The sequence below is a fragment of the Manduca sexta genome, chromosome 18, assembly GCF_014839805.1.
Source record: "Manduca sexta isolate Smith_Timp_Sample1 chromosome 18, JHU_Msex_v1.0, whole genome shotgun sequence".
In the NCBI taxonomy this organism is placed as follows: domain Eukaryota; kingdom Metazoa; phylum Arthropoda; class Insecta; order Lepidoptera; family Sphingidae; genus Manduca; species Manduca sexta.
Window position 1 is genome coordinate 3,059,310 of NC_051132.1, and position 25,882 is coordinate 3,085,191.

General features: G+C 34.7%; 2 protein-coding genes and 1 long non-coding RNA gene across 5 annotated transcripts; 1 reads left to right on the forward strand and 2 right to left on the reverse strand.

Annotated features, from left to right (window-relative positions):
- Positions 1 to 139: 139 nt before the first annotated feature.
- On the reverse strand, positions 140 to 7,885 carry LOC115444251 (facilitated trehalose transporter Tret1). Of its 2 annotated transcripts, none has more exons than XM_037440095.1 (8): positions 7,813 to 7,885; positions 6,661 to 6,816; positions 6,005 to 6,203; positions 3,520 to 3,710; positions 2,806 to 3,064; positions 2,287 to 2,416; positions 1,799 to 1,910; positions 140 to 1,301 (listed from the first exon to the last, which is right to left on the reverse strand). In XM_037440095.1, exons 2-8 carry the CDS (start codon positions 6,695 to 6,697, stop codon positions 1,033 to 1,035), a joined length of 1,197 nt encoding a protein of 398 aa, XP_037295992.1. In that variant the 5' UTR covers positions 6,698 to 6,816; positions 7,813 to 7,885; the 3' UTR covers positions 140 to 1,032. The 2 variants fall into 2 exon arrangements, with proteins under 2 accessions (XP_037295992.1, XP_030025814.2); XM_030169954.2 differs by lacking the exon at positions 7,813 to 7,885 and adding an exon at positions 7,228 to 7,751.
- Positions 7,886 to 8,925: 1,040 nt separating this feature from the next.
- On the forward strand, positions 8,926 to 11,206 carry LOC119189734. The gene is made up of 3 exons (XR_005112577.1): positions 8,926 to 9,007; positions 9,829 to 10,069; positions 10,451 to 11,206. It is a non-coding gene; the product is annotated as an uncharacterized LOC119189734 (long non-coding RNA).
- A 209-nt stretch (positions 11,207 to 11,415) lies between these two features.
- LOC115444247 (facilitated trehalose transporter Tret1) lies at positions 11,416 to 23,645 on the reverse strand. Of its 2 annotated transcripts, none has more exons than XM_030169945.2 (8): positions 23,624 to 23,645; positions 21,410 to 21,571; positions 20,769 to 20,924; positions 20,173 to 20,371; positions 15,217 to 15,407; positions 13,334 to 13,710; positions 12,327 to 12,438; positions 11,416 to 11,714 (listed from the first exon to the last, which is right to left on the reverse strand). In XM_030169945.2, the coding sequence occupies exons 2-8, from the start codon at positions 21,486 to 21,488 to the stop codon at positions 11,449 to 11,451; spliced, it is 1,380 nt and encodes a 459-aa protein (XP_030025805.1). In that variant the 5' UTR covers positions 21,489 to 21,571; positions 23,624 to 23,645; the 3' UTR covers positions 11,416 to 11,448. The 2 variants fall into 2 exon arrangements, with proteins under 2 accessions (XP_030025805.1, XP_030025804.1); XM_030169944.2 differs by lacking the exon at positions 23,624 to 23,645 and adding an exon at positions 23,318 to 23,474.
- Between the last annotated feature and the right edge of the window lie 2,237 nt (positions 23,646 to 25,882).

Here is a 25,882-nt window from a genome sequence, read left to right on the forward strand (position 1 = left end):
TAGATGATTAGTTCGCGTCTACCCTTACGATCCGACAAGTTTTATTATTTTTAAAGCTTAGTTCGTACTTCGTACTTATATCCCGCCTATGATTCTGCGGAAAATCCAACTTGTATTAAAATGAAAAGGCGTGTCAGTTTATTTTATTTTATACATTTTTAAACCTAGGTACACAATATCATCGCAATTTCGGTCAATCATATATGTACAGGGTCATTTTGACATCACGTTACTAAATGAAACAACATACTTATCTACTTAGAAATAACACTTTACAATAAGTTATTTGAGCCGTAGATGTAAAATAAAAAGTGTAAGTTTTGAACAAAATAAATAGTATTAAAAAGTAATTTTAATTTTACGTGCCCTAGTAGTGGCACTACTACTCAAAGAGGATTCGCGGCAACATACTTTCAGTCAGAAAATCACTCACACAGACGCCATATTGGCATTAAAACAAACTATAAAATGGTCAAAAACTCAGAAAAATAAAACTAGGATTTTTGGAGATAAATAAGTTATTAATGGATGATTTTTGCACAATGTCAACAAACGTGAAGGCGAGTATGTGGTTTCATTTAGTAACGTATTGTCAAAATACTTTTATATATTGTTCTCGTGCATCAGTCATCTTAATCATTTTACTATCTTGCTTCTACACTTATGGCATTGCATAAAATTCTTTGAAAACTACGAGCTAACAATAATAAGTCTATTTTTTAAGTTCTTTCCAGTAGGTAGACAACTTAGTAGGCGATGGTGAAATAGATAAAAATTCATTAACTATGTCTTTAGACACTAGAGAATTGTGTTCTTTGCAGTACTGAAAGAAAGAGGATTGGGAAAAGATATTTTGGGCGTCCATTAATATTATTTACAATACGCAATGTACCAGTTAAGTTGCTCTGTAACTGTATTAGTTTATAAAAAAATTGTAAGGAAGGACTCAAAAACTAAGGAATATAAATGTTGAAAATAATTGTGACGGGATTCCTTTTATCAACCGATAAACGGTTTCGGAAACCCTTGATATCACCTCCTCAATAATTCTTGGATCTCATGCAAACTCCTTCCTTTAGTCTCCGGAACAAACTTATAAGTAAACAAAAACGCAACAACACAGGAGCAAGAGAAAATCCCGAAAGTGATGTCACCACCGAGGTTCTTCACCATCGAACCAAAGCCGGTGGCGATACCAAAGCCAATTAGCCAAGCCGTTGTCATGGAAACAGCTGAGCCGGTGCTACGAGCATTCCCGCCGAACATTTCGCCGACGAGCGCGCTGGGCATCGTGCCAAAACCTATAAAGAAGTTAGCTTCGTCAGTCGAAAATCAAATTGATTCTATGTTTCAATTCAAGCGGAAATAGAATTGTTATTGGCTTAGAACTGCATAGTGGAGGATCTGTACAGGTATCGTATTTATACATGAAGTATTTTAAATTTTCAATTATAATATACGATTAAAATAAAAGGATTTAGAGGTGAACTGATGGTAGGTCTCATATGTGAGAGTTCGCCTGGGAAGGTACCACCGCAATGTCTATTTCTGCCGCCAAGCAGCGGTGTGTAGTCACTGTTGCGTTCCGGGTTGAAGGACTTTGTAGCCAGTTTAACTACTGGACATAATTAGATTTACCATCTCAGGATGGCGAGCGCAGTGAAATACCAAACAATACTTTGTAATTTAAGGTGTTGGATGGTGTTTCTACTGTTTATGGGCGGTGGTACCGCTTACCATCAGGCGAACGGCAAGCTCGTCTCGACACTCAGAGCAATAAAAAAAATGAGGTTGTCACCTAATTCATAAGAGAAGAAGTAAGTGATTAGAGCCACCAGCGGCAGCCACCCGATGTCTCCAATCACCGAACTCTCCACACGACGCAGATAGAAGTAGGCGCCAAGGACTCCCTGTAAATAATAAAAAAAACTTTATCAGGAATAGTAATACAGTTTCTTAAATACAATGTTCAATAATATCTACATTACTTAAGTAACTGTGGAGCAGATATTAACTCCCACCTCTGTAAAGGCGACAGTTGTATTACAAAATGTAAAAACTTTTAACACAAACAATATGGGGTGAGAAATGATTCCCGATACAATAATATACATTTTGAAATGTCTTTAAATCATTGACTATATCTATCGACGAACATTATATTATATTCCAACATTATATCAGCCTCTATGTGTGTAAACAGAGTATAGCGTCATAGGAATGCACTATTTTACCTTTGAAATCTATTACAAAAAATGGAACGATAAAATATGAAGCAGTACTTACCAAACTTAAGGAGCAAGAGGCAGTCGATACGAGCAGCAATATTCTCCGACCAGCTCGCTCCACCACAGTGGGCGCTATCATGCTCGAGATCAGCCTGGTCGCACCCACAAGGATTGTGGCGAGGTCTGGCCTGGAAGAAAAATTTACACATTTATTCTAAGGAGTGGGCATTTTTTTTTTATTGAAATTGACTACAGTGCTGTACTGTATTGTGATGCTGAGCACAGGACCTAGCCATGATTCACTTGTTGGCAATTATTCACTTTTGACGGTTTACATTAGAAAAGTTGCATTAATTGCGCGATGCTGGATTTATGCCCGAGGACTCCTATCGTTTAATGAATAGAAACTATCACAACTGAAAGTAGGTAATCTCATCTAAACTTTAGAAGATATTATAATTGTATCGTCATGACAATAGGGTAGTTGACAATTTTCTTCTGAATATATTTATCAAAAATCTATGTATGTATTTAAAATTATGTTCAAATCCAACACAAAATATATTAAATATTTTACCTTATAGAAGATCCAGCTAGTTGGAATATAGTAGTGGTGAAGAAGAGGCAAGCAGCCACTCCACTCAATTGCTGCAAGGTGCAGAGGGAGAGCGTGATATACAAAGACCTTCGGTTAGCTTTGACGGTAAATATCTTAATCCAGGCTCTCCAGGTGTGTCCCTCATTGGGGTTCGTGCCCCTGACTGATTCGAAGACATTCTCCAAGTCATCTAATCTGCCGAGGTAGCGAAGAGTTTCTTTTGCTTCTGTTTGCTTACCTAGAAAGAGATGGGCCATCAAATACTCCTGGTAAAAATAATTTAGGCTATGTTCATTTAATAGTGGAAAATTGTATAAGTATTATAAGATGTTTGCGAAAGTCTGCGGTTGTTACTGGTTTCTCTACCTCTGCCTAACGGATTTTTTTATGCGGGCGTGGCAATGTAATCACACTGCACCCGATGGTAAGTGGAGTAGGTCCAATAGAATGGCGACTGCCAAGTGATGATTAGCAGTCGGCCGTCAACACAATTATGCCGGCCTGTAGGAACCAGATATACACAGGCTGATCCCGAGAAGCGGCACACTTACGTGGGCCACTATGCCGGGTTTTAACACCTTATGGACTGTGGTCGCTATCCAGGCGGATATAAAATATATTTTACAACCAACTATGGGATATAGCGCTTACTACTTGATAATTTTAAGTCATTAGTTATATTAGACTACAAACCTTTTATAGCGTAATAGACAGGTGATTCCGGAATAAATAGTATTCCAATCACGTGGATAATATTTACAACTAGGACAATGTAGCCAGTCGCGGCGTACGATACGAATGGCCCGATCGTGTAGGCCGCCAGAGTTCCGAATATACCCACTATGGAAGTTGAGGTTAAAAGAATACCCCGGATATCTGGTGAACTGAAATTATTAATAGTTGTTATTTATTTATTTTCTGGTAATTAACCACTGGACATAATAAGACTTAACATCTCATGTCTCAGGATGACGAGCGCAGTGATATATCAAACCATACTTCGTAATTCAAGGTGTCGATGGTGTTTCTACTGTTTATGGGCTGTCGTATCGCTTATCATCAGGCGAACGGCAAGCTCGTCTCGTCATACAAAGCAATAAAAAAAAAATACTGATCCTTACATAATATTAAAATAATCTTATGTCTTTTTGAAAATTTTAAACAACCAAAATATTTTTTATTAAATTGTCTATCTAGTAGTGACGGTATCGAATTAAATCATGTGTATTTTAGAGATGCTCAGAATCAACAATTTGAGTGGCATTATCGTTATGAAATTAACGAAACAATATTATCCTCATTATGAAAAATTTAAACAAAGTAAACATATTGCAGAAGTACATAATATTTTTCCATAATTTTTGAATTTCGAATAGTTACTTAGCTTCTAAAATACAATTAGCGCGCCATTTTGTTGGCATTCGGGCGTTAAGGATGTATGTAGTTGATGCATTGTCCGACATTCGACCGACATGGGTCACGTTATTTTTTTTTATTTTTTTTTTTGTGAGACAGCAACATAAAATCTTAGTTCAAAATTGATATGTACAGAGTGGCTCTAACTTTTTTAGTTGGTTTATTTATAGTTTAAATTTAATTTGTTTTCTTTGAAGCTATACATTGTAACTGGAAAGACGTTATCTGTATATTTTTTGTTAAAAACATTTACATTAGGTTTTAAATTTATTCACAATGTGATAGCAATTTTACAGTTGTTAGAATAATTTGTGTTATTCGAATAAACTGTCAATATATAAAACTAAATGAAACTAAGATACCAAATAAAACATGTAAAAACAATAAGGCGGCCTAGGCTGTTTATAGAGTACTAGCTTTTGCTCGCGGTTCCTCTTGCGTGATTTTTTTCCAGGAACCACTCCTGTATATATCTTCTCGGGATAAAAAACAGTCAATGTCCTTCTCAGGGTCTCGAACAATCTCCGTACCAAATTCAGAGACATAAGTAATTACATCGCATTTATAAGTATGGACATGCAAAATACCATCCTACATCCTATTATATACAACAGACTAATTCTCATGATCGCCGAGGGATGAAATGATTTATTTCTTGCCATATTATTAAGACTAGAATTTAATTACAACCGGTTTCATTGTCACCCTACCTTAACAAAGAATCTGCCTTCAAAATGTAGGTAATTACACTAAAATACATGCCACTCGATTTATAGGTATCAATTTAAATTACAAATGAATTGTTAAATACAACTTTATTTACCCAAAACAAGTTTTTCAAAAATGGAATTTGATTAGGTAATTATAATCTAATTGTAATTCAGAAGTTGTTTAAAATTGTAATGTTTTTGTCTTTATTATCATTCTTCATAAATATTCAATGAACGGAACGTAATTTTGTTAAAGGCCTGCCACGAGCAAAAAAATCTTTATAATTAAAATTAAACCTTATTTCAGATTTAATCGCGGTTTTTATATTTTATTTTTAATGTCTAACATTCGTGTAAACATAAGAAATTATTTTTATAATTGTAAAATGTAGATAGATATTGTAACTTTGGCTTTTCGAACAACCAACTCCTCAGTACCCCGCGTGACCATGAAGGCTGCAAAGTCTTCGAAACGTCGGGAGAAAATTATAAAATGTAAGAAACCGCGATAAAATTCGTAAAATGGTTTTATTGAAATTACGAATATTTATTTAAATAAAAATTTTTTGGGTCTCTTTTCTCAATTTTACCTACCGTAACTAAAATTAATTTTGTAAGAAATATTTAAAAACACTTCATTTTAATTTTAAAATATAAATATTTTAAGTATATTGTCCCACTTGTGGGCATGGACCTCCTCTACTACTGAGAGGGTTTAGGTCTAACTCCACCACGATGGCCTCGTGGGGGTTCGCAGATTCCCCCACCCTCAAAATTCTTATAGAGAACTTCTCAGATAAGCGGATTTCCTCACGATGTTTCCTTTTACCGTTAAAGCAAGCGATAATTCACCAAGAATACACACATAACTTATAAAGTCAAATATGCATGCATTTCAGTTTTGAACCTCCATACCTTCCTTTACCGTCCCAAATAGGCTATCGCCGCTAATTATGATCAATAAAAATTTTAATGTTGTATCATTACTGCGGGAAATCACGAAATTATTAAAATTAATCTTATTAGAAATTAAAATAATTATGAATACTTACGATATTTCTCCAACGTACACCAAGTTACTGACTGTTACCATTCCCATGCCCAAGCCGCTTATGATCCTTATGGCATAGACCATAGAGATGTTTGTTGTAGTTACTATTAGAATCAGGGATGTTAGATTTAAGAATCCGCCAGCAAAGAGACATGGCTTCCGACCGACGATATTTGATAAGTAACTTGGTATGTATGGTCCTGGAAAATATTTGTGTTATAATAAATAATAATATTATCAGCCTTGTATTATATACTGTCCCACTGTTGGGCAGGGGCGCCTTACTAATAAAAACCTTAGTCCACGAGGCTGGTCTGGGGTAGGCAGATTTTATCCGAATTCCATCGCTACGATATATAATTCCCTTACATAACGTTAGTGTTAACGACTGTAGAAAGGCATCTTTACTGCGGCTCCTGAATAATTACATAATGACTAGCTTTTGCTCGCGGTTTCACCCGCCTGAAGGAGTTTTCCGGGATAAAAGTCCTACTATATATTTTCCCGGGATAAAAAGCAACCTTCCCAGGGTTTTGAATTATCTCCATACCAAATTTCATAAAAATCCGTTCAGTAGATTTGAGAAAATCGATAGCATACAGATATAGAGAAAAGGAAACTTCATTTTATAATATATATAGATGTCAAAATACATACCTACTATAGCTCCTATGTATAACAGTGATCCTATCATAGAGACCTCAAACTCTGTAATGGTGTCGGGGAGCGGGGACTGATTGGGGTCTTGTAGCTTTGGGATGATGGGTGCCGACCATCCCACACTGTATCCGTCTATAAACTGTCCTATATTAACTGGAACAAAACACATTAAATTAATCCTTAATCTCACAAAATAGTGTTTTTTTATGTTTGCACGAATGTTGGACATCGAAATAAAATTAGTTTTCAGATTTTCTCGCGGTTTTTTGTACTTAATCTTTTCCCGATGTTTTGAAGAGTTTGCAGTGTAGATGCTCACGAGGGGGACCAAGGAATCCGTCATCAAAAAAAAACAAAAATAAAAAAAAAAGGATAAAAAGTTTTTGTCGTCCGAAAAGTCAAAATTACACTATTTACTTTCTCTCACACTCTCACAAAATATGGGTCACTTTGCGCGGAGCAAAGCTGACGCTATTTTGAATGGCCTAATAAATTAATATCCACATTTTCCAACTGTGGTAATCATCGAAATAAATTTAAAATATAAAATTAAAAAATACTTACTACAAGCCACTATAAAGAGTTGAGTTCGAATACGAGAAGGCATTTTAATTGATTACACTAATAAATAATTAGTTTCAAATTGCATTAATCGTCTGATATTCCGCATGGGCAGAATTAGTGTACGCACAACTGACTAAACGCGATACGGTCTTCGGTTAGCAGGTAAATTCTTGCTGACATTAACCCTAGAATGCCGACGTATGGTCTATATTACCTTAATATCTAATTAACTTAACATTTTAAAATTAAATGGTCACTCAATCTTTTCTTACAGTAAAGTATTTATATTTTGGTAAATTCTTGCTGACATTAATCCTAGAATGCCGACGTATGGACTATACTACGTTAATGTCTAATACTTAACATTTAAAAATAAAACTCAACTTTTCTCGCAATAAAATATCCTTATTTTTAGCGAAAATAATTACACTGCACCCACTCCGCTTTTTATTCCTTAAATTCCCAAAAATACTGTACGATCCCAGCGCTATCTATATAAGAAATCAGATGAAAAATTCCTTTATTTTCTACAAAAGGAAATACCGAGATAAAAGTAGCCTTTGTGTTAATTCAGTACTCGTTTACCCGTGTGTCAAATTTCACCCACATCCAAATATTTCACAAGCTTTCACAATTATTATAATATTAGTAACAAATAAAATGATTATTAACGATAGTGGACGTCCAGTGGACAACTTTGGGCGATAAATTTATTATATTTGTAACACATATATAAAGCACTACATGAAACAAAAACGGTTAATATTTTTGTCAAATATTAATTTTACATTAGCGATTGATAATTATAACACAATATTAGAAACGCATTAGCTAATTTAAAAGTAAATAAAGACAAGGAGGGTTGATTAGGCCCTGAGTGAACGTACAATATTATAAAACTACGTCCATAAGGGTTAGGTTATACAACTAATGCAAATTTCTGGTTTTAAATATTAGTAACTAAAAACCAGTTCTTTTATTTGGGCTCGAGTCACGAAGCCAAATAATAAAAAAATATTAACCATACCCATAATTTTTACTGTACTGACTTATAATTTATTAAGATAAACATATTTTTGTGACGGTATTTGTGATACTTTTTGCCATAAAATCAAGGCAGTTGATCATTGACAGCCATATCAGTCGGTTTATTTGTGAAAGTATATCTGTTGTAATAGTACTTTTTATTTTATAAAAATCTCTTCAGTTCCTAACATTATAATCATTATTTTTTTTAGTATAAGATAACAGTTCAACAAACAAATACGACACGAAAATACGTATCGTTCCATTAAGAAGCTTGTGATTGGTCAAGAGACCAACACGTGAGTTACATTTTTGTCTCTAGGCCAATCACAATGAAACGATGCCGACTCTCTTATCGTTTTTAGAGGGCTGAGTTTACTAGAGACATGTATGATGCATGATATGTCGCTGGAGGCATTGTATAGAATACCACATTACGTATACAGATTGTTGGTAACACAATATCGTATTTTGATACTTAGGCAAGTAAATGTATAAGTTGCCCAAATACAATAGTCACTCTAATCTATACTCCCAAAATAAATTGTAATAAAATGAGAAATGTCTACATTAGCTGTTTTATAGATAACTGTTAATACTTAAATTTAATTTGAAACATGTAAAACACGCCCTTATTTCATTAAAATGTTTGTTAGTTGAAACTAGATTACAAGCGTTGCAGCGGCGGGTGAGCGCTAGTCTCTCATAGATAGTTTAGTGGTAATAGATCTCTCTTAAGTGAGCGGCCGTCTGAGTAGGTACCACTACAATGTCTATGTTTGTCGCTAAGCAGCAGTGTGTAGTCACTTTTGTGTTTCGGTTTGGAAAAAAATTGCAGCCAGTGTAACTACTGGACATAATAAGACTTAACATCTCATGTGTCAGGATGACGAGCGTAATGGAATACCTAACAATACTTTGGAATTCAAGTTGTTGCATGGTGTTTCTATTATTTTTTTGTATCGCTTCCTACCAGACGAACGGTAAGCTCGTCTCGTCATCCAAAGCAATAAAAAAAGATAGTGTTTTAGTACAACTACTGTCATGTGAGAAACTATATAGCAGCACTGGATAATATTATTATTAAAACACTAGGTATTCTAAACATGACGTGTGAGATGCGATATTAATTTCAGTGTCAACACTTATGATCATAAAAATGTATCTAGGCCACGGCTATATCTGTTCGACATTGTATCGTAATAGAACAATGAACCCAATTTTTATAAAACTTAATTGAAATTCAGTAGCAGCCTTAAGGACCCTCTCCGTGTAAAGGGCCTTGAGGAATTCGTTCCATACTTGGCGATACGAGTTACGGGTGGGAATTTGCAATGATATAGAAATAATTTCTTTAAAAATTGAAATTTTAGGTTATTTTGAATATTAAAAACTACAAAAATATTTATTTTTCACGCAGGACAATAGTCCTGCTATATATTGCCCCTGGATGAAAAGCCTATGCCTTTCCCATAGTCTCAAACTAAGTCAATTCCAAATTTCAGACGACAGACAGACGCGGCGGAGATCTTGGTTTTATAATATATAACGACAGAATGAAGTATTTTGTTTCAGATGCAGACAATAATCAGCAGATGGGCCACCTGAAGTTTTTTTTCAAGTATCAGACCCCGCAGTCGACACCGACGGAAACCTGCGAATGATATACTAGAATCCATTGGCTTAGCAATTGCTGAGACCTTGGAGGAAAGTTGGGAGGGGATAGTTCGGAAAGAAGTATGGGGAAGGACAAGGAACTATCTTAGGATGGGAGGAAGGGAGAAGGCCAGGAAATGTTCACGAGCCCTGATGTTAGGTCAGTCCGCTATCAACCCACAATAAATGTAAAAGAGTAATCGATGCCAACCCTAAATAGAAAAATGATGCTAAGGAAAGGTATAGAGTTCTTTAGGCTTCCAGCTATACATCACCTGATCTCGGTTTTCTCTCTCTCTATCTCATTAATGTAATATAAGTATTAGTGATGTTTTTATATGATAAATACCTTTGGGTTCGGAATTATTTATTTCTTTATAATTATTTTAAGACATAACTTGAACGTCGCAGCCATTTCTCTAAGGATTACTTCTCTCATATTGGCACACACGATAAGACTTAATTCAAAGCTGAAAAGTTTGTTTGTTTGAACGCGCTAATCTTCGGAAGTAATAAATCGATTTTGATTTTTCACTTACAGGAAGCTACATTACTCCGGAGTGCTATAGGCAAATTTTTATTCCGGGAGAATAAAAAGCATGGGTTTTATCCAGGAATAACTACATCATGCGAGCGAAACTACGAGCAAAAGGTAGTGTTTTTATAAAATACAAACAAATTGGGCCAAAAAAGCCCTCCTTCCATATCTTTCATTAGCTGAACTAGGGTACAATACTTACGCAGAGAATGCTTACATTAGCAAACCTAGGTATAAAAATTTGTTTATTTTGTATCATGTTACATATTTTGCTGACAATTTTTTTTTCAATGAGTAGTTCATCAGCATCATATGTAGTTTTGTACAAAGTAGATTTTATTACCGAGCTAGCTTTATTTATTTTTATATTTACAAGAATATCGATTGATGTTATACAAGTGAAAGATGTTTTCGCGATAAATTTGTTTCCTCACGATGTTTTTCTGTATCGTAACAGTGAACGATAATCGATAAGCAATGTATACCAAACTTTTAAAAGTCAGTTTTTTTTTAAAGCAGGCTAAACCACGGGGAAATCTGCTAACGGGATACTAGAATCTTCCGGCCTAGCGACCGCAGAGGCCCGGAGGAGAGCGGAGAAGGAGGGGAAATGAACATTTCCCCTCCTTCTCTTCGTCTTCTCTTCTCTTCGCGAGCCCTCATAGGCCTAAATGTTAATTTGCAACCATGATATACATATCTGACTATATGCCTAGAGCTGCGACAAATGTTCCTGTGTGTGGGTGTGCATTCGGAGAAAGTTAGAGATTTGTGATTTGGATTTTAAACCTGCAGACCTTCCCGGCACTGTGTTTCACTTCTAACTAGGGTATCGTACTTTTTCCTAGTATGTAGGCACCGCCCTGCACTTTTCAGAGTAACTGTAGCCTACTTATGTTACACCAAGGCGTCGTCTATCTGCCAAACTATATATAAATAATGTGTAAAATTAAATAGAAACAGTCACACTAATTTAGGGTTTGTATTAAATAAAAATTTTATTAGCTCATCATTTCCTGAATCTCATTCAACGTCTTCCCTTTGGTTTCTGGTATCACAAATAACGTAAACAGGAAGGCGACCACGCAGGACCCTCCGAAGAGCCAGAAGGTAACGTGACCACCCAGTGTGGCCACCATGGAGTTGAAGCCAGTGGTGAGACCAAAGCCGACGAGCCAAGTGAGAGTGATTGCCAACGCGGATCCGTTAGCTCTGACATTCGCCCTGAACATCTCTCCTACTATTGCATTTGGGATTGTTCCGAAACCTAGAAATAAAGCGTTCTATTTAAACTTATTGCCTTATCATCTATCTATGGCCTATGAATATGGGGTAGTTGGATTCTGTAATCCGTATAACCTTTGTTTATATACACCGTGATTTTATAGTCGTTTTGGAAACGAAATTTTAAATTCTATATCAATAGAGTTTGAAAAAATACCAATGTAATTAAATAAATATATTTTTATAAACATTAAAATTAATGTATACGAATATATGAGAACTCGTGGTAATGCAACTTAATCTCACGTACAACTACGATCACTACAATCGGTGTCATTCATAACTATAATTGTCTCGACGTTACTATCATCAAATTCGAACTAGTTAAAAATAATATTATTAAAACAATTTTTTAAAATTATTAACTGTACAATTAATTCACTACTTTTATTTGGTCCTACAAATTGTTCTAAGTAACCACATATTTAAGTTCCAAAACGACTATAAAATCACGGCGTATAGGCCTTAAAATTATATAGGGGTGACGATTACCACGAAATGTCCCATTGCTTTGTGACTAAAAGTTCAAGTTGTAAGTACATAATATTACTACCAGTAACCTTATATTTTTGATTATCCCTTATCAATATCTCACCTGCTTCGTAAGAAAAGAAATAGACTATTAAAGCAACTAGAGGCAGCCAGCCAAGGACATCAATAGCTGGGCTATGTATTGCATCCAAATAAAAATACGCGCCGAGTATACTCTGCAAAAAAAAAACATTGTTGATAAGTTTCATAAACTAGGGATTATTACACGTTATAAATAAATAAATAAATATACTTTTAGATAACAAAAAAGTACATATTCCTAGGATGATCTTTATCGGGATAAAAGGTAGCCTTATACATGGATGCAGCTTATAATCTACTAGCTTTTGCCTGCGGCTCCACCCGCGTTATAAAGTTTTTCGGGCTAAAGTTTTCCGTTATAAAAGTCATGCTATATATTTTCGCGGGAGCCTATGTTCTTCCTAGGGTCTCAAACTGTCTCCATACCAAATTTCATCTTAATACGTTGGGTAGTTTTTGAGTTTAACACGTTTAGGCAGACAGAAATTAAATTTTCCCCGTTTTTGTAACATGTTTCATTACTGCTCCGCTCCTATTGGTCATAGCGTGATGATATATAGCCTATAGCATTCCACAAACAAAGGGCTATTCAACACAAAAAGATTTTTTCAGTACGAACCGGTAGTTCCTGAGATTAGCCATTACTGCTCCGCTTTTATTGGGTATACCGTGATGATATATAGCCTATAGCACTCCACGAACAAAGGGCTATCTAACACAAAAAGATTCTTTTAGTTTGAACCGGTAGTTCCTGAGATTAGCGCGTTCAAACAAACAAACAAACTCTTCAGCTTTATATAATATAGATTTAGCTGGTAATTTTGATCAAATTTTGTTCAGCGGTATCAGCGTTTAATAGTAGCAAACGTCCAAGCTTCTACACATTTATAAACGCTTCATTTATATGATAGTATGATTCAGAAGCAACCAGAAGAAGAACCCATTGCTATAAACTACTTGTATCCAAAAAACGTGCATTCGTCGTACGAAGCCGTGACAAAAGCTTGTTATTATATGGAACCAACTTACCAAACTAACAGCACACGCCATTGTAGAGATCAGTAACAGGAACTTCCTGCCAGCTCTCTCCACAAACACCGGCGCTATGAGACTTGACACCAACCTCGTAACTCCAATTATAATAGTTGCTATATCAGGTCTGATCGAAGAACCAGCCAATTTGAATATAGTTGTAGCAAAGAATAGTACTACTGCTACGCCGCTCGTCTGTTGTAATGCTCCTATAGTGAATGTTATTATCAGAGACTTTCTGTTAGATTTGATCGTGAATATCTCTGTCCAGTCTTTTATTTTGTTGTTATTGACTGCAGATGTTTCGAAGACTTTATCTATATCAGATCCTCGGCCTAGTAGATTAAGGATTTTACCTGCCTTTATGTCGTTCTCTAAAATAAAAATAAGAAAGGTTTTAAAAAAATATTCCTTTTAATATTATAGTGTTACATATTGATATCCTATGCATTAACGTAGGAATGTGAAAAGAGGAAAGTGACTGCTACTTTCAGCTGAATATTCCACTCGAATTTTGAATTGACGCACCTCATTTTTAAGCAAGTTGCATAAAGGCTTTGGCTTAATTTTTCGAGTAGCCTTGTCAATCTCTATTAAGGGGCTCAGGGCAAAACATGTTAGAAAAGCCCACACAAATTGTTATAGACTAGAAATTGAGGTAAGACTGTACTTTACATTCCTTGTTATAAATTATGCCACTAAACGAAATAGGTAACAAAAAAAGCAGATTTAATTTAATTATAGTAATATTAAAATACAATTAAAAATTATGATTTCTTATGTTTACGCGAATGTTAAATAATAAAATTAAACTTTTTTTCGGATTTTATAGCGGATTTAATGTTTTAGTTTTCTCCCGACGTTTCGAAGACTTTGCAGCCTTCGTGGCCAGGGGGGAGTAATGAGGTATTGTTTAACATTAAAACCGCGTTAAAATCCGAGAAATAGTTTAATTTTAATACCATTAATAATTAAAATAAAATTTTAATAATAATATAATAATATCAGCCCTGTATTATATACTTGCCCACTGCTGAGCACGGGCCTCCTCTACTACTGAGAGGGATTAGGCCTTAGTCTACCACGCTGGCCTAGTGCGGATTGGTAGACGACTTCACACACCTTCGAAGTTCCTATAGAGAACTTCTCAGATGTGCAGGTTTCCTCACGATGTTTTCCTTCACCGTTAAAGCGAACGATAAATTCACAAAGAATACACACATGATTTTAAAAAAGTCAGAGGTGTGTGCCCTTGGGATTAGAACCTGCGGACATTCGTCTTGGCAGTCCGTTCCACACCCAACTAGGCTATCGCCGCTTTTAACATAATAATTTTAGGGTTTAAATTTTATGATAGTTCATATTTAAATGGAATGATAGTTTTTTCCTTAGTAGTCAAACGAGCAAGCGGTCCGCCTAATGGTAAGCAACATCCGCCACCCATAAACCTTACAATGCCAGAGGCTTAGCCAAGCTATTCCCTACCGAAACTGTTCTTTTTTATTGCTTTGATTGACGAGACGAGCTTACCGTTCGCCTGATGGTAAACGATACGACGGCCCATAAACAGTAGAAAGACCTTAAATTACAAAGTATTGTTTGGTATTCCACTGCGCTCACCATCCTGAGACATGAGATGTTAAGTCTTATGTCCAATAGTTACACTGGCTACTATGTTCTTCAAACCGGAACACAACAATGGCTACATACTACTGCTTGGCTGCAGAAATAGACATTGCAGTGGTACCTATCCAGGCGGACTCTCACGTGCGAGAAACCTACCACTAGACCCACCACCGTTTTATTTCAGTTTTTAATTACCGCCTAATGTCTACACTCAATAGGCACCACATAATCTATCTACTCAAAATATATTTCACCTTTCATAGCATGGTATACTGGAGACTCGGGTATGAAGAATACTCCAATTACATGTATAATACTGATCACCAGGGCTATGTAGCCAGTAGCTACGTAAGATACATACGGGACCACTGCGTATACCACGAGAGTTCCCGTAATGCCGACAATTGAGGTAGACGTCAATAGAATTCCACGAATGTGAGTTGACCTGGAAATCAAATAAATATGAATAGACACAAAATGAATTATGGCTTTTTGGTCCTTAGAATAGTCTGTAATTGGAACACCGTAATCTAAAATTTCCGTGTTATTTATTAGTACATAATAATATAATATCTAAGTTAGAAGCTATATATTCATAATTTCTATTCCGTTTTATGAATATAAATTAGCTTCACATTCCTTACATATAAATATATGAAATACGAAAACCTATAGGAAAGATCTGTCCTTTTTAATTTTAGAATGGAACTTATAAATTGAGACAATGACACCAAAGATGCATCTATAAAGATGCAAATTTTCTTAATTCTCTGTTCTCATTTAAATAAACCTATTTTACGGATTTTATCGCGGTTCTAATATTTTACTTTTCTCCCGACGTTTCGAAGACTTTGCAGCCTTCATGATCGGGGGGGGGGGTTCAACCGTAAAGTCAGATTTTCTAATTTTTTCTCATTTTCTGTTCTCATTTCTTTTAATAGTTACAATAATCGCTGTCAATTTTGCAAAATAATCCTAAAAAAATATTCGTATAGGAGAACTAAACGCCATACTCATTAAGGGACCAGTCCCATAAATAAAATGTTAAAAACGTAAAATACAAATACCTTAATCGCTTTATAAATCGCCTGTCCCTATTAACAGAGTCGGATCTGCATTTTAGCAACTTTACAGGAGAGCGCGTCAAAATTTAAATTGCTTATATTTTTTTAAGTATATGTACTAGGTTTATAAAATTTTATAATACATTAATATACGTTTAAGAGCTTATGTACATGGCAATTTAATATTATTTTCTCTTTTCTAAATATGTGAAAATTCACAAATTACTTTCATAATGGATCAGGACTCATTGTAATTTGTCGGATCCGTCATAACCTACAAAGTTACTCGGACAAACTTATTAATTATCTGTTGTAACTGCCACATACATCAGTGTTAATTGTATAACCCAGACAAAATATATGTCGTATTTAAATTTCATTTTTTAATAAAAGAAAATTTAATTATGATTTTGTTTATACTTGTTCCAAATATGACTACTATTAAAAAAATACTTTAAAAGAACACAATTAAGAACTGCCTTACTTCTATAAGCTTAAAATATACATAATAAAAGTCATGAATGTTAAACTGAATTAACCTTATTAAAATCACAAATATTGTATAATCACAATTTGGTCAGAAGACTAGATCAATAATATATTTATATATCTTATAATTTTACAATCGAAGTATATTATCAATGTCACTTAATAGTTACATTTCATGTCTCACATTGAAGAATCGCTCTTGATAGTGGTACATTATTATATTTTTAATATTTATTCTAAAAAAATATGGTTTTTCTAAATTATTTATATTCATTCTTGTGTAATAGAAATAAAAACTATCTTACTCTCTAAACAAATAGCTTGCAAAATAAACTATCAGAAAATAAACACAACGTTTTCAAAATCATAACTTTTATTAGCTAACAAAGACTTAAAATTAAATATACCGGAAGTTGTCATCTTTTTTACTGTATAAGGTTCACCTTCAACTTTAGCCCAACGAACGAGATAATACCATTCTTCTGGTACATAAATGAGCTTTCGAGCGTTAGCACTCTCCATAGAAGAATGAACACTCTCTCTCTTGTTCTGAGTATGACCCTTCTCCAAAAATCTATGGATAATTGTCACCCCAAATTCTTTCGCAGCTAGAAGGTGAGAAACTATACAATTCCGGTTCTGCCCAGTGGTTATCAGACCGAAATATAATTACTTTACTCCACCATGTGAAGCTTTTCGTTATCTTTGGGAAGTAAATAGCGGAATGTATTTTGCTCACCATGTTTAGTGACCTCAGGTGTTTGTCGGCGTTTCGTATTTTCTGAGTATTGAGTGACGAATTGCCATTGCTGTTAACGGTCACTGGTTTTCCAAAAATGATTAAAAACATTAATTCGCTGTCTTTTATAAAGTTTCGTGGCAATTTTTTTTATGTTCTTGAATGACGAGACGAGCTTGCCGTTCGCCTTGTAAGCGATACGATCGCCCATTACTAGTAAAAATACCATCCAAAACCTTGAATTACAAATCATTGTTTAGTATTCTACTGCGCTCGCTATCCTGAGACAAGAGATATTAAGTCTTATTATGTTCAGTAGTTACACTAAGGACATTTTATATTACATGCTTCTTTCAACTTCTTTTCTTGCACTTTTTTCCTCGATAATTAGTAAACCCCTTTCCTTGATTCTTTAAAGTCTTTTTCTCATTAATATCGAATTCTCTGTATACTGTAGTCTTTTCTTATTTTTATCATTTTAAAACTAGACTGACGAGTTTGAACACTTTTAGTGGCAGTCGGTGTATCAACACTTATAATGGATGTTATAGAAGGTGTAGATAGGTTTCCATATAAATCATGGCTAGTCAAGATTTGCGAGTATATTTATCTTCAGTGAACGTTACGCAGAAAATGTCATTGCAGGTTTGATGTAAATGTGTCGATGGCATAGGAGTTTTATCTAAAATATCATGTTCACAAGGAAGATTATCAGATAGCGTTACAAAATTAGTAGATGTAGTTGCAATAGACTTATTACTCTCGTGATCAAAGATTTAATTCTCACTAATTACATCTCCAAGCATTTCCTGCAACTGAATTACTAATTGACACCGGGAATTTAAGATTAGCTGAAAAAAAAGCAATAATTAAGACTAGAAGCAATAAGTAATATACCTCATTTTGTAAAATTTGTTAGTAGCACACCAGCGTAAAAATAATTTAATATTAACAGTACCCAAGAAAAAAAGCAGTGCAGGCAAAAAAGAACCCCACAATTGTATTTCATCATAGCAATATTAACAAATATTTTTTTTTAATCCCACAACCGACACATAAAATATATCCTCTATCGTTTAACAAAGCAATATGTACCATATGCAACTAACAGTTTTACGATAAATAGCATTAACAATGTAGAAAGTACCTCATATGACAAGTTGTATTTATATTAAAACTAACAAGAAAGTCGTATATCGTACTACCATCATTATTTATATTATAAATGGCGGTTAACAATGTGGGAAGTGCAACATCCCACAAATTGGACAAATATTTAAACTAACAAAAAAGTCGGATGTGGTACTACTGACATAATTTGTATTACAAATGCCAGTGAAAAATGTCATATATGGTACAATATACAATTTTAATTGGAAAGTTAAATATATTTCATTTACTAATTAATATGCTATAATATTATTACGAAATCACAATATTTTTATCTATTTATTGGCTAAGGCAAGTTTATAAATATCTATAATAAATAATTTACCGGTTTTTTCTTGTTCATCTAAATTAGATAATAATATTTTCTTCAACATCCTTCTGACTGGCTCTAAATTGCTCTTCAAATTGTTTAGTCGCAAGGTTTATCCAACGGGCTGAGCCGCTTATCATTTTGGTTGACATTAAATTCAAAAACTCTAAATAATACGAATTAACACAAAACTACACGTGATGTGTATATGTCCCTGAAACATAGTGCGTACTGGCACAACCGCGCGCGCCTCCTTCCCTCGCACCCCGCTAAAAATGTCAGTAGTTACACATCAAGCACTGTTAATCAACAGCCGTGCCTTATACGACTTTGTTAACGTGGCTATATCAGAAACTATGAATAAATTTAACTTTTTCTTAAATCTACTAAAAGAAAATACTTTTTTAGGGTAATTAGTGCAATAAAACCAAAATCCGTAAAATGTCATATCCGACATTGTTAATAGGGACAGGCGAAATGTCCTCTAGACAACCTTTAAAACTAATTATAGCAATACATTTGAAATTCAAGATTATAGCGTGTAATATACTCCTTACAACTATAAACTATATAAATGCCAACGTTAGTCGAGTTACTAACAGAGGTGAAACTGCGTTGAATCTCGAGTGCTTCAGTGGTAAACGGTACATAGCGATTAGTTCGTTTTCATCTGTCATCACCGAGCAATGTAGCTCGGTTAGTTTTTAGGAACACTAAGCTGAGTCTAACACGTAACGAGATTAATGAAAAAAGGTTTAAATATAAAGTTCCCATAAATTCACACACACATCTCGCACTTTTTACCAAGTGTGTTCCGTTCCATGATGAGATAAGGGGGCGAGCCTATTGCCTTATCGGGCCCAAATTCCAGACTCTGAGCTGATACTGAGCAGAAAAACCCGAATATCACTTTTCTCGATCCGGGATTCGAACCCAGGACCTCAGAGCGCTCCCGTACCGTGCATGCAGTACAACTACGCCACCGAAGCAGCTAAGACTGCGATATAGCGGTACCGTAAATTCTATATGATATATGTGCAATAGCAAAAATGCTAGTTGTAGATGTATTTGATAGAATAAAAAATATATCAATGGCATAGAGCGGCGATACCCTATTTGGTTGTGCAACGGACTGCCGAGACGAATATCCGCAGGTTCAAATCCCAAAGGCACACACCTCTGACTTTTCTAAAAAAAAATGTTTGTATTCTTTGTGAATTATCGCTTGCTTTAACGGTGAAGGAAAACATCGTGAGGAAACCTGCATACCTGAGAAATTCCCTATAGGAAGTTTGCGAGGGTGTGTGAAGTCTATCAATCCACGCTAGGCCAGCGTGGTGGCCTAAGGCCTAATCCCTCTAAGTAGTAGAGGAGGCCCGTGCCCAACAGTGGGACAGTATATAATACAGGGCTGATATTATTATTATAGACTACTTACGCAATTTCTCCTAAGTAAACTATATTGCTGACTATCGTGATCCCCATGCCAAGTCCACTGATGATCCTTAGGACGTATACCATATTGATGTTGGTGGTGATGATGACCAACACGTAGGCGAGGATATTAAGACTCCCACCGATGAGGAGACATGGCTTTCTGCCTATCATGTTTGACAGGATCCCGGTAATGTGTGGACCTAGAATTTTGTATAGTTTTCCTGTATAAAATCTTCATGGGCGAATGCTGAGTGGACGTCGCGTTGCAAACTAACTTAATAGGTTGAAACTGGTCCGTGATTCCGACTAAGAATACGTGAGTGAAACTGTTTTGCTATCTAATAATTTCCTATAAATGTTCAAGTCAAAACCACCCATTTCATCTAATTTAGCTACATTATAAAGACGAGCATAGACACAATTATCGTTAACCAACGATTGATCCCTAAAATTTAAAATAATGCTGAATTTTACATAATTATTAGTTTCCATTTTTATATTGCAGTGAATAACGAAACCAGCATGCAGCTCGCTCGATGTCAAGCAAAACGACTGTCCATAAACAGCAGTCCAGATGATTATTAGGTGTCAACTTACCAATCATAGCTCCAATATAAAGCAAAGATCCGACCCATGATGCTTGTACGTCTGTGATGGGTTCTGACAAAGGGCTAGTGGTGGCATTCTGGAGTTTTGGTATAATTGGGGCTGACCAACCCACACTGTAGCCTACGATAATTTGACCTATGTTAACTGCAAGAGAAACATTGTTTGTTAAACCTTCTTATATTGAGAGTAGCTAGTTTTCTAAACAAGCTCACATTTCTGCCCTACTTTTACTTTTTTACTGTCTGCCTATTTACTGTTAAACTTCTTAGTTAATCAAAAAATGAAAAATGTGTACATTTTCTTTAAATTTTCTAAAAATATAATAGGAATTCCTATAGAACAGTCCAAGATTTGATTTTACTGAGCAATAATAAAATTTAATTTACTCTTGTTATGTTTTGACATTTATTAAGTTTTATTGGATTAATATGATTGAATATGTATAACGTAGATTAAGGGTGCAATTTGTAAAGTGAAAGAAATTTGACTATAATTTGAGTAGCACTGGAAATCTCTACAAACTTAAAATTTTCACCTCTTTAGAGCCTACATTTTCATATACTTAACATAATTATAAAATTGCAACCTTAATCCAATAGTTATTGCAAAAAAATAAGTATAAAACTTACTGCATCCTACTATCAATATTTGCTTAAATATAGACGTCTCCATTTTCAAACTGTTGTATTCGTATCTTCTTTCTTCCATTTATCAAGTATAATTTCGAATATGACCAGAACTTTAACTTTTATATCATTGTTTTAAACAATCAAGAGCAACACCCGAAACAGCTAGAATCAAAATGTTACAAATAATATGATGTTCCTTTATTTAATAATGTTTAGTAATTAATTATCTCTCAATAGTTACTAAGTTATTGTAGAGATCAATGGACTGAAAGTTCGAAGTTCAGACAATTATTATAAATAAACATTTAAAACTACACAGAACATTTACACTACAAGTTGTTTTTAAAACTGACGAAGAGACCCTACGATTTGCCAAATGTGGAACAATTGGGACGATAACAAAGACAAATAATGCAGTCCCTATTCTTATTGTCAACTTGGAAGATAGAGTTTTGGTTGTTCTAAGAACCAATTGTTACGGATGAATTCTTTTCTATCCCATGAATGTTTTGTTATTTTCGACCGATGTATGAAAGGTATTTTGATATTTCGAAGAAGTCTGTTCATAGTGTAAATTGCTGCGAGTGTTAGAGTGCAGCGTAAACTAGGGATAGCGAACCACTGGCACGCCTGCCAGTGGTGGCACGTGACAAAATAATTTGGACACCCGAGTAGTATACAAAACATTATATCTTTCTTTGAGCTTCAATTCGCTTAACATCAGGTGCAGTGATGCCATTTTGACGAGCCCTGATTAAAAAAATAACAAAAACATAGTTAAGACATACAAAAGTCGCTAGAAATGGGCACTTGCATAAATAAAACCGGTCCTGGATGGCACGTTACAGGCCATATTTTTTTTTTATAAATAATGTTAAAGGTTCGCCCTGCTTGGTGTCGACCTTTTTAGTAGTCATCGTGCCCCCCTGCTTAAAAATATCCACTTATTAAAATTTAGGAAGGAACTATAAGAGGTTTTAATAAGTCTCGTGTTGATTAGGAGTATGAAATAGGTACGGAACAATTGGAAACTAAACAAATCACTCTTCACACTCATTATCAAGATATCAATCAACCGATATGCAACAAAGATGTTAATCAATAAAGTGCCGTCTCGTTTTGCAATATTCTACTGTAAATGATAATTAATAAAGCACAAAACATAGTATTTTTTTTTTTATCATTGCCTAAATAAAGATTTTTTTCAATTGTCATTGTAAACTTGATTGATTTAGGTTAAACGAGATTTGCAGATAACTTTCGATGTAAAACAAATGATTCTGGATATTATAGTATAATATAATATAGTACCATACGTAATTTTTATGCCGTTTCCAAAATTCGTTATCATAGTCAGATTTCACACTGTTTATAATAATTGAGAATAGACAATTTTGCTTGAAACAAGTTTAGATTTGAAAACATATAGTTTATAGATTTTATTCTGTATTCCGATATTAACTAACTACCCAAAAGTTCCTAACAAACCCCACGTGTATATATAGAAAATAAACAGAACTATCTCCAAGAGGTTGCATAAGTACTGACAATTATAAATACTTGACTTTATACAATGTTATTATACCTATAGATTAGTGTACCTACTTACATATATATTAAGTATTGGAAGTATTAGTTTTAGATGGCCTGTACCGTGGAAAAAGGCGGCGATAGCCTTGTTGGGTGTGGAACGGACTTCCGAGACGAATGTCCGCAGGTCCAAATCCCAAGATTATTTTGAGGTTTTGTGAAGTCTACCAATCCGTAGTAGGCCAGCTTGGCGGTTTAAGGCCTAATCCCTCTCAGTAGTACAGGAGGCCCGTACCCAGCAGTGGGACAGTATATAATACAGGGCTGATATTATTATTTATCCTCGAAAGGTTAGGCAAAGACTAATCTAGTACGTACAATTTGCAGGTTATATTATCTGCCCCATGCCGTGAGATCACTTCAAAAATATTTTATTTAAATCCACTTTTTAATAAACATTTTGTAGGATAAGAAAATTAAAGTAAAACAATAAATGTAACACTGCAACGAGTTTTACATAAACATAAATGTCAAATGTTATTATTTATCTACCCACATAATCTTTGAGTTATAGGAGTAGCATCAGGTGTTTTAAAACAAAAGACAGATGATAATTTTATCAAGAGTGGAACTACACCAATAATCGTATTAGTCCATTGAAATGTTACATTTTTTAGGCCTTACCTTGCGTTTTTTAGAGGACGCAATTTTATTTTTTTGAAGTGTAGAGGGGGTTATTGTAAAGCTAAAACCAAGTTTGTGGGGTCGCCACCCTTGTCCCACGGCCGCCATCTTGAAAATAGGGGTTGAAGTGGTTTTTACGATGTATCTCTTAAACTATTTATCTGACAAAAAAAAATTATAATTTTTTTTTGTTGCAAACTAAATTCTTTACAACTTTGGTCCAGTAACTTTTTGTCGTAGAACTATAAATAAAAAAGTTATAAGCGAAAATGTTAAGAAATTCAATGTTAAGCAATGTCCTTTGCAACGTCATCAGAACGTGTGTTTATAAGGTTCATAATACTTTTTTTTGTACTCTCATTACGTACAACACAAACCCGCGGTTGTCGGCTTGTACGCGAATTACTTAGATCCTGAATCGCTTTGGTACAGATGAAGCAATTGTTCACAAAATCAAAGTCTGGCTCTGAAGCTTCTGAAACTGACGATAAACTATTGGAGCTGCTGCAGCGACGACGAACAACATTATCGGTAAAACAAATTTTTACGAACTGTTTCGGAAGTTACTGTAAATATTGCGTGTTATTGTTATTACGTGGATAATCGAACCGATAATGTTGTTCGTCGTCGCAGCAGCAGCTCCAGTAGTTTATCGTCAGTTTCAGAAGCTCCAGAGCCAGACTTTGATTTTGTGAACAATTGCTTCATCTGTGCCAAAGCGATTCAGGATCCAAGTAATTCGCGTACAAGCCGACAACCGCGGGTTTGTGTTGTACGTAATGAGAGTACAAAAAGTATTATGAACCTTATAAACACACGTTCTGATGACGTTGCAATGGACATTGCTTAACATTTAATTTCTTAACATTTTCACTTATAATTTTTTATTTATAGTTCTACGACAAAAAGTTACTAGACCAAAGTTGTAGAGAATTTAATTTGCAACAAAAAATGTTTATAATTTTTTGTCAGATAAATAGTTTAAGAGATACATCGTAAAACCATTTCAACCCCTATTTTCAAGATGACGGCCGTGGGACAAGGGTGGCGACCCCACAAACTTGGTTTTAGCTTTACACTGACCCCCCCCCCTACACTTCAAAAAAATAAAATTGCGTCCTCTAAAAAACGCAAGCCCAAATGTAACTTTTCAATGGACTATATATCATTGCGTGCGTATAGCGTGTATTTTTTTTTCAAACACATCACGCCTTTTATCCGCGGAGGGGTAGACAGAGGCGTAACGTCTTCGGAGATGAAGGCGGAATATGTGTTTATTTTTAACGGAGAAACCGACAATACAAATAACAATAAACCTACACAATAGAAATATACTGTGAATATTGTGAATGGTCACATAATTTGACTATTTTTCAATATTTTTTTATATAACATATTTTGTTCATAGAAAAACACACAGTACGAATCTTGATTGTAATTTGATCCTTATCTTTATAATTAAAAGAATATGACTATTACTGATATGAAGTGTTATCATACCCTCATACATTCCTTTAAGATTATTTAATAAAAATATGTTATATAAGTGAACTATGACTACCTAAAGCCATATTAAAGTCAAGAGGAAGCGGGAAAAATAATTGAAAATGCTTCCAATGATCGACAATTGATCCGAAACAAGAAGAAAATATTCTTGTTTTCCTATTTTATTAAATGCTAAGCAGCCTAGTGTATCTATAGGAGTCGACTTTGAGAATGTAGTTTCATATCTGAAAATCAATTCGAAAGTATGCTAGGAAAGATATTTAGTTTTTAGATGTTTGTTAGAAGTAAACGCTAAAACCTCTGAATGGATTGGTCGAAATTTGCCACATATCTTACCAATAGCAGAAATGAAAAAGTTTGTGAAGCTGTTAATGTTTGAATGTTTAGATGTTAATTAGGAGTAAATACATAAACAGCTGAACGTATTTGAGTGAACTTTGCCACCAGGATAAAGCATGTCCTTGATTTACATATAAACTATTTTCCCTGTAGAAAACAATTAGGTTTTTTAAATTCATGGCGCTGGCGTCATAGATCGCCACTGCTATTTAGAAACTTATGTAGTTGCAAAGGCATTACGCCAAGTGAAATACCTAGTATACTTACATTATATCTTGGATTAACAGCTTTTTATCGCACAATTATTTTTTAATCATCCTATTTTAATTATCCCATTTTTACTGGTGGTAGGTTTCTCATATGTGAGAGTCCGCCTGGGTAGGTACCACCGCAATGTCTATTTCCGCCAAGCAG

What these genes read in the sequence shown, in the direction of transcription:
- LOC115444251 (XM_030169954.2), bottom strand. Translation starts at nt 7,270, where the DNA reads ATGCCTTCTCGTATTCGAACTCAACTCTTTATAGTGGCTTGTA. An exon ending in GTGTACGTTGGAGAAATATC is followed by an intron (nt 3,711 to 6,004) that starts GTAAGTATTCAT and finishes TAATAATTTCAG; the next exon opens with TTCACCAGATATCCGGGGTA. An exon ending in CCTCTTGCTCCTTAAGTTTG is followed by an intron (nt 1,911 to 2,286) that starts GTAAGTACTGCT and finishes TATTATTTACAG; the next exon opens with GGAGTCCTTGGCGCCTACTT.
- LOC115444247 (XM_030169945.2), bottom strand. Translation starts at nt 21,488, where the DNA reads ATGGAAGAAAGAAGATACGAATACAACAGTTTGAAAATGGAGACGTCT. An exon ending in TTATATTGGAGCTATGATTG is followed by an intron (nt 20,372 to 20,768) that starts GTAAGTTGACAC and finishes ACAAAATTCTAG; the next exon opens with GTCCACACATTACCGGGATC. An exon ending in TTTCTTTTCTTACGAAGCAG is followed by an intron (nt 11,715 to 12,326) that starts GTGAGATATTGA and finishes CTTTATTTCTAG; the next exon opens with GTTTCGGAACAATCCCAAAT.